This window comes from Meriones unguiculatus, chromosome 14 (assembly GCF_030254825.1).
Source record: "Meriones unguiculatus strain TT.TT164.6M chromosome 14, Bangor_MerUng_6.1, whole genome shotgun sequence".
Lineage (NCBI taxonomy): Eukaryota > Metazoa > Chordata > Mammalia > Rodentia > Muridae > Meriones > Meriones unguiculatus.
The window spans coordinates 83709449-83718324 of record NC_083361.1 but is presented as its reverse complement, the minus strand read 5'-3'; the positions used below and the strand labels follow the sequence as shown (position 1 = coordinate 83718324).

At 42.3% G+C, this 8876-nt stretch overlaps 1 protein-coding gene across 1 annotated transcript in view; it reads left to right on the top strand.

The window, feature by feature from the left end:
• Window positions 1-212: 212 nt before the first annotated feature.
• The window catches only part of Acer3 (alkaline ceramidase 3), a 79185-nt gene continuing 70521 nt past the window's right edge, over window positions 213-8876 (top strand). Inside the window, exon 1 of the mRNA XM_021627093.2 lies at window positions 213-437. Coding sequence (XP_021482768.1) covers window positions 335-437 — 103 coding nt within the window. The 5' untranslated portion in view covers window positions 213-334. The remainder of the gene's footprint in view (window positions 438-8876) is intronic.

Sequence of the window (8876 nt, the reverse complement as noted above, 5' to 3'; positions counted from 1 at the left end):
GCGCGCCGAGGTCTGCCGGGCTCTCCCACTTCCCTGACTCCTCCCTCTGCTCGCAACCCCTCAACACCCGTGAGCCCCGACCTCCCCGGGCCCAGGGGATCACTCGGCGCCTCCGGGAAGGGCCCGGTGCGCCTGCCCCGGACGCGGTGGGCGGAGCCTTGCCGAGGGCGGGGCGGCCCAGAGGAGCGGTGGGCGGGGCCTGTTGCTTGGCAGGTTCAGTGACGGCTCTAGCCCGGCCCTGGCCCATCGGGTAGGGGAGGAGGGCGCCGGCGAGCGCGCGTTGCCTGAGCCGGCCCGGGAGCGGTCGAGCAGAGTGCGAGGCGGCGGCGGCGCGATGGCTCCGGCCGGGGACCGCGAAGGCTACTGGGGGCCGACGACCTCCACTTTGGACTGGTGTGAGGAGAACTATGTGGTGACGGTGTTCATCGCTGAGTTCTGTGAGTGGGGCCTGCGGCGGGGACGGGGGGGCGCGCGCCGAGGGGCGACGCGGCGTGCGGAGAGCGCGGAGGGCGAACCTGGCCGCGGGGGCAGGCTCCAGGCCAGGCCCGGGAGCGGCGGCGGGGCGTGCGCGGCCGGGGGAAGCCGAGGAGCCGCCGAGGCCGCCAGTCGTCCCCGGGCTGGCTTCAGGGGGCCTTCATGTTGGGGACGACGGGGACGTGCGAGCCGCGCCCGGACCTCGGAGGAGAGCGGGAGGAGCGCGGCTGGGAAGAGGAGCTCCTACCTGAGCGCGGCTGCTGCCAGGCCTGCCCTGCCCGCCCAGAGGTCGGGGATGAGGAGGTCTCCGCCGTGAGGGCCCTGAACGCCAGCGCCCTGCTGCTGCCCGGCCTCAGGCAGCCTGGCACGGAGAAGCGGACGCGCCCTGGCTCCGTCCTCTCCCAGTCTGGGAAACTCTTCAGGGCCCTTTCCTTCATCTCTTCAGACCACGCTCACTTCCAGGAGACAGTTACGGTTCCTCGGTTCCTCAATGCCAAAGCCCCCGCCCCCACTCCCGCTCCTACTCCTACTTTCACCCCTACCTGGTGTCTTCAAGTCCCGGAGGTCACTGTTCGTCTTGCGCCGAAGCACCTAATCACTGCCTTCCTGCTCCAGCCACTCTTCTGAGAGCACGAAAGACTCTCGTTACTCCTCCTCTACACCTAGCTTATCAGACTTTCTAGGGGTTAATGGTCATCTGAGGACACTTATTTCCATGAATGCATCTTCAGAGTCTGCGATTTGCTGCTGGCCAGGTTTGGGTTTTCTCGTGTGTGTGTGTGTGTGTGTGTGTGTGTCTTTGTCTTGCCAGGCAAGAAAGAAATCTGCCACTTCCATCACAGTTTGGAGTTTGGTTAGCTTTTGAGAACACAGTGTACACAGTGTTTTATCTATCTATCTATCTATCTATCTATCTATCTATCTATCTATCTATCATCTGTCTGTCTATCTATCTATCTATCTTTCTTTCTATCTATCTTTTCTGGCAAGGAGCAGAGAATAGTCTTTGGTTGCTACTGCCTTCTTTTGAATGGACCCACTTTATTAGGCCCTGAGGCAAAACTCTTTGCTAACATTCTGTTCTTGAGTCCTTCTGGAGGGAGAGTTTCATGCCAGATGATCCCACAGAAAGTCTTGCAGTTTTCAGGGCGTTAGTCCCATACCTTTGAGACCATGATTTAGACTGATCGTCACTTTTTCTGAACTATTAGTTTAAAATAATAGTTTTTATTCAGTAAAGGAGAAAAAAATGGCAAAGGGATCATTTATAGGGTAATTACTTGGCAACCCAAACATTGGCAAAGGAAGCACTTTGGCAGTTTGTTTTTAGATAGTTTTGGCAAGAATGCCCAGAGGCTCATGACCACCAGGGAGACTTAAATTCATGTTCTTTGAGCTGGGAGTGTGTAGCTTTTTATGTTTCCCTTCTTACGGGTCTTCAAATATTGGAAGGACTTGGAGCTCATTCACTTTTTCTAGAATGTAGTTAGGTGCAATGGGTGGAAGAAAATAACTGCAAAGGGAAGGAGTTTTGTTTCAGCTTAAGAGAAAACTTTCTAACTGGTGATGCTGGCCTGGAACAAGTTGGCATAGGGGTAGGCAGCAAGAGCTTTGTCACTGAAAGTGCTAAAATAGGCATTGCTCACCTATGTCATTTACTTTAGGAGGAATCGGGTAAAGGAATTAGCCTTGTGCAGTTTTATTAATCTGCATTAGTAATAAAGACTTTTAGTTTAGAACCAAGGTTTTACATTAGAATCAAAAGAGAAAACTGGCAGTTGAGTCATGTGAACCGTGAGAGAGGAAGACACTAGTGTTTTGGCTTTGAGAAATGGGAAATGGCTTTACTTCTGCATGTCCTCAGAAGAGGAAACTGAGTAGACTGTCGGAAGTTTTTTGACATAGCAATCAAAAGGGTTGCATGAAGAGGGTAAATGAATGTGTTGACAACCCTTTGTGTACATACCTTGGGAGAAAATGACCTGAAGGAGTTGAGACAAATCGCCCGATCATGTAACATAGTGGTGGATATCTATCATAATTAGAGTATGAGGGTTTGGCCTTTGAATAATATGCAGATTTAAAAAGCTGAGTATATTGGTACATGCCTATATAATTCTAGCACTTAGGAGGCGGGAGCAGGAAAATTAGGAGTTCAAGGCCAGACTCTGCTTTGTGAAACACTTTCTCAAAAAATCCAAAATAAGAAAGCAAGCAAAAAGTGGTTAATACCATGTACTCCTGACAGGTGTAGCTCTAGCTCTGTCAAGTTTACATAGTTTTAATGATAGTATTATCAAGGATAATAATAGTTATTATCTAAATAATTACTGTATACCACAGTTAGTTAAGCCCTTGATATGTTTCTCTTTTTTGAGTTTTACAGTAATTCTATGAAGAAGGTATTATTTATGCCTATTTCACAGATTAAGAACTTGAAGTGTTTTATTAATTTTTAATTTTATCTTGTTTTGCTTTGAGAAAGGGTCTCTGTATCCCAGATACTCCAGGGGTTTACTGTGTAGGTTGGGCTGACCTCAAACTTTGGTATTCTTCCTGTCTTAGCATCCCGAGTGCTGGCAGAACAGGAGTCAGACATAGTCCCTGGAAGGAGCATTTATTTCTTGTATTTTTGGTTGTGAGCCTAGCCTCTAATGACTGAACCATCTCTCCAGCCCTAGAGCATATATTTTTAAGAAATGATTTATCTAAGATTGCACTAAGTTGTATTGAAATAGTATTTAGGTTGAGATTGCATTCTAAATCTATTATGCACTTTTGCTTCTCCATCTTTACTTTTATTACACTTATTCTTTTGCCCTTGCATTCAAGAGAGAACAGACATGAAATTCTGTATTATCACAAAAGATAGACTAGACAACTATTCAAGCTATTCAGCCATCTTTTGGCATTACAGTATGTGTATTTTGGATAATAATTAAGCTCTTAGTCCTGAAAAGCTATCCTTTAAGTAGCAGCCCATATTGATTCAAACTTCTTTTTATTTGAAAATATTGTAAGTACCCGGGAGAAGGGTAGAGAGTTTTTAGTTATGAAATAACAAGGCCCTTGATGTGCCAGAAGTTGTAGGGGTAAGTGCTACCTGTTTCTTATGGGACTATACAAATAACAGTGCAAACTAAAACCAGGCAAAGGATATTTGTTTGTTTGCTTGTTTATGTGGTGGAGGGGGTGTGCGTGTACCACATTGTATGGAGGCCAGAGGATAGGTTGCAGAAGTCAGTTCTTTCCTTCCACCATGTGGATTACAGGATCAAACTCAGTTTATCAGGCTTGGTGGCCCCAAAGCAATCTTATAATCAATAGTTGAAAAGTTGTAGTTGTTTTGTAAACTTGAAGAGCTTTTGTCAAACAGGGCTGGCGAGATGTCTCACTTACCTAGTGTTTGCTGCCAATCTTGATGACCTGAGTTCACTTCCCTAAACATATAAGGTGGGAGAGAACTGACTCCCACAAGTAGTCCTCTGACCTCCACGTGTTCCTCTGCCACCACATGCACAAGAGTGTTTTATTCTTTGTAAAATAACTTATATAGTTATTTTAGTATAGTATTATAGTATAGTTTAGACAGTGCTTGCCTTCTCATTGCATAACTTGGAATGAATTTATTTCTTCTGTAGTGACAAATCCTTTCTGAGTCTGGATAATCTACTGCTTTATTCTTTGCACTTTCCGTATGGTGAAATATCTCCAAGAGTTCCTTTAAATAGGATTGACTTAGTTTTGTTTGTTGTTGGCCAGTATCATTCTTCTGGGTTATCTTTACTTTTTCCCTGTAACTGCTGTGTTCATTATGTTGATAAGTTTGCCTTAACTAAGTTCCTCAGTCGGAACATCTTACCTGATAGCAGTATCAACATTTCCATGGTTCTCTCTTATAACCCTGTTTACATTTGTTTCGGGATTTCTGTCAACTGGAGTTTGCTTCTCTGCTGCCCTTTCCCCATTGTTGGCCAGTTTTTCAATGACTTGGAAAGTAACCTGCTTTGAAAGAATTGACTTAGTTGGTCACATACAGGCACAAAATTATGTAATTATATTTAGTTGACGATCTAACAGTGAAGTATGTAGCATATTTATTTGGATAGCTTTTATTTAACTGAATTCTGGCAAACTAAAATATGAACATATTAGAACTCTGCTTGCTAAGTGAAGATTGTATGTTAATAATCTTCCTATTAAGGAGATGTTGCTACCCCATTTTCAAAATGAGAAACTAGGTCTGAAAGAAGTTACCTCCTCAATGGCATATGGCTATACCACTATTTAATAGTGGTAGAAGCAGTATTCAGACTGACAGCTTTCTACCATAGTACACATTACAGAAAGTGGCATTTTAAGTACTACTAGTTTAAATATTGCAGAAGAAATATTGCCTAAAGAAGGAGGAGAGTGCCAAGCTTTTATTACTGTCTTATTGAAGAAATTACTCAGTTAAAAATTATTTAGGGAGCTGGGTGTGGTGGCTCATGCCTATAATTCCAGGACTTGGGAGGCAGAGACAGGTGAGTCAGAACCTCAAGGCTGTTTTTGGCTACCGAGTTAGTCTGAGGCCACCCTAGGCATTATGAGACCCTGCCTTTGAATTTTTTTCAGAATGTATCATTTGTTCAGTAGATATTTATTGAGCTGTTTTGTCATGTCAGGCTGTAGAACTGTTATATATGGGCAGCCTCTCTGTCCATTGTAGTTGGAGAAACCAGTAAGATATAAACAATGGGCATACTTTCTGCCCTCCCCCAGACTAGAGATTTAACCTAGCTGCATGTATGCTAGAGCTGTATCTATATATTTATTCCTATTTGTCTATATTTCTACCTACCTGTCTGTCTATCTCTATCATCTATCTACTTTTCATCTATCTATCTATCTGTCTATCTATCTATTTACCTACCTATCTTCCTACCTACCTACCTATCTATCTATACCAATGAGCTCAACTCTGTTTTTATTTTGAGACAGAATCTTACTAGTTTGCTCCAGCTAGCCTTGAAGTCACTGTGTGTAGTTCAGACAGGCCTTGAACTTTTACTGCCTTAGCCTTCAGAGTAGCTGCAATTGCAAGCCTGAGATTCCAGGCCTATTTACACTGCTCCTTTCAAGTGAAATTCATTTTAAAAATGTATTTGATAAAGAAATGTTCACGAATTTATATTTTATAGGAGTTATTTATCAAAAAGATAAGGAATATTTTAAAATTCTTAGTTATGGCTTTCATCTGTCAGTGGAACGTGTTTGGACCCACCTTTACTGGTGGAAAGAATGAATGGCATGATCACCTAACCATCTCCCTTTTGTTCTGGAGTTGGGATGGTTTGAGCTAAGTATTGTTTCTCCTAAAGGATTTGTTGCCACTCTCCAATCTTATTTATAGGACCCAGGAGGAAGCAAGTAGGCAGTCCTCACTCTTAATGGCTTTATTATAAGATTCACTTAGATGGGAGGAATTTGTTTCTTTCCCTCTGTAGCTCAGGATGAAAGGCTTTAGTCAGTTGTCTCTCACAGATATGTCACTAGGGGTATCTGGTTTCTTACTTTTGTTTCCTTTCTTTTTTTTTTCTTCTCTCAGGCTCCTAACATTTTTCTTGAAATAAGTGAATATACTTTAGGAGTCTTTTACTCCTGGGTCTCTGTGGGCTGGTAGAGGTGACATTCCTGTTACCTTAAAGAAGATAATTCTTTTGTTAAAACCAATCAATCTTTCTTTCTTTCTTTCTTTCTTTCTTTCTTTCTTTCTTTCTTTCTTTCTTTCTCTTTCTCTCTCTCTCTCTCTCTCTCTCTCTCTCCTTCCTTCCTTCCTTCCTTTCCTCCCTCCCTCTCTCCTTCCCTCCCTCCCTCCCCCTACCTCCCTCCTTCCCTCCTTCCCTTCCTCCTCTTTCTCCCTCCCTCCCTCCCTCCCTCCCTCCCTCCCTCCCTCCCTTCCTCCCTTCTTCCTCCCTCCCCCTTCCCTCCCTCCCTTCCTTCCTCCCTGGTATATGCGTGCATGAGCTTGTGGCTATCAAAGGACACCTTGCAAGAGTCAATTCTGTTTCGACCACCTGGTCATGAAGATCAAACTTAGTTCCTCAGACTTGATGGCAGATTCCTTTACCCACTGAGATATTTTGCATGCCCCAAGAGGAGTTTTTACCTAAGGAAAAGCAGACAGGCAACATTTCATTCAACTTATAGCTCAAAAGCACCATAAGCCAGCTGAAGGAAGGACAAATGAAAGATCAACTTTAGGTACAAAAAGATTTAGGTTTAATATATCCAACTCATAGACTGAAAGAAAATGGTTTTGGGTGTTGTGGTGAAATATATTTATGGAGGCTGGAGAGCTGGCTCAGAGGTTAAGAGCACTGACTACTCTTCCAAAGGTCCTGAGTTCAATTCCCAGCAAGCAGATGGTGGCTCACAACCATCTATAATGAGATCTGGTGCCTTCTCTTCTGGTATGTAAGTACTATCCTGTATAAGTAATAAATAAATAAATAAATCTTTAAAAAAAAAAAGAAAGAAATATATTTATGGGTACATTGGAACAGAATGAAATACTTAACTAAAAACCTGAAACAGATTTACAAAGACTACAATAGATGTGATTAACTTTTGACACTGCAACACACCAACACTGCACTGTCCATATACAAAATTTATTCTTGAGAAACACACAGTTGAGTTAAAAAAAACCCCATAAACTCCAAAAAAACCCTCAAATGTTTTCAGTAAGTTTACAATTTTGTCTTGGACTACAGACATATTTAGAACTCAACAAAATGACAGAGCTAGAAGGAGACAATAAGAGCAGTGATGATGACATGAAAACCCTGGGAGTTTCAGTGTGGAGAAAAGCAACAGGATAGTAGAAAGGCCAGTATACCAGACTTTGGAACTTTGCTCCAGTTCAGACTTGTGCTCATGACTTTATTCTGAGTATCATTTTCTTTTCTATAAAATGTCCCTCAAATTTGAAAAGCCCAGGATCTCAGGCATGTGAGATAAGGACTTTACATCGTGGTTGTTCTAGCTTGTTTATCTTATGTGTCTTACCTGCACGTGTGTCTGTGTATCGCTTGCATACTTAATGTGCAAGGAAGCCAGAAGAGGACATCTACAGCTGGAGTTACAGCGTTGCCAGCCACTGTGTGGGTGTTTGGAAGTGAGCTTGGGTCTTCTGGAAGAGCAGCCAGTATTACCCTTAACCACTGAGCTATCTTTCCAGACCCTCAACTTAATGTTTTTTTTTTTAAGTGAAAATTTCAAACATACAACAAACTTGGAAGAATGCTGAAGTACATGTCCATTTACCTATGCTCTACTTTAACATTTTATTGTACCTGTTTTATAATATATATATATTCTTCTCTCTGCCCATCATTTTATTTTTTGACATATTTCAAAATTACAGAAAACTACACTTCCCTTAAAAACTTTCACATGTGTTGCATTATATAAAGCTCAATTTTTATGTTGTAAAGTCTTTATTCAATGGATTGCATAAATATTAAACTTATATTTGCTGAGAAATCAATACTTCTGTATAACAGAACCCCGCTCAAGATATACAGCTTTGGGTTAGGGATGTAGCGCTCTAGCACAGTGAATGCTTAGCATGCCTGAAGCCCTAGAGGCTTTATATTTTCTCTAGCAAGTGTTGGAGGAGAGGAAGAGAAAGGTAGGGAGCTTTGCTTGCCATGAACCTTATATCCTTTCTGAGTTAATAGTCGCCTCCTCCTTCCTTTCCAGTGCAACCATTGTTCTGATTTTTCCCCTCCCATAAAGTAGATTTGCTTGTTTTGGAACCGCGTATAAGTAGAATGAATCATCTAGTATTTCCTGTTTGATGTAACACTTCTTTGCCCAGCAGAATGTTTTTGAGATTCATCTGTGTTGCTGTATATTGGTAGTTTACTATAAATGAAATACAGACCCGTTTTTCTGCTGGGGTGGCCGTCTGACTGTTTTTGGATTTTGATGATTATCAACAGAACTGCTATGAACATTCTTGAACAAGTCTTTTTGTGGATATATGCATTTTTTGTTACTTTATTATTTTCTATTTATTTATTATTTTGTCATGGTATCTCCTATTTAGCCCTCGCTAACCTTGAAATTGTAGCAGTCTTCCTGAGCCTCCTAAGCACTAGAGTTTTAGGCAGTGTCACCACACCTGCCTACTAGATGAATCTTTTTATTATTTTTGTAGGTAAGTCCTTGCAATTAGAATATTTAGGACATAAAGTAAATATGTATTTTGTTGCATTAGAAACTACCAGAATTTTCTTTATTTTACGCTGATAGTTGTTGTTGGTTTGTTTTTCGAGACAGAGTTTTTCTATGTAACCCTGGCTGTCCTAGAACTCATTCCGTAGACCAGGCTGGCCTGGAACTACACCCAC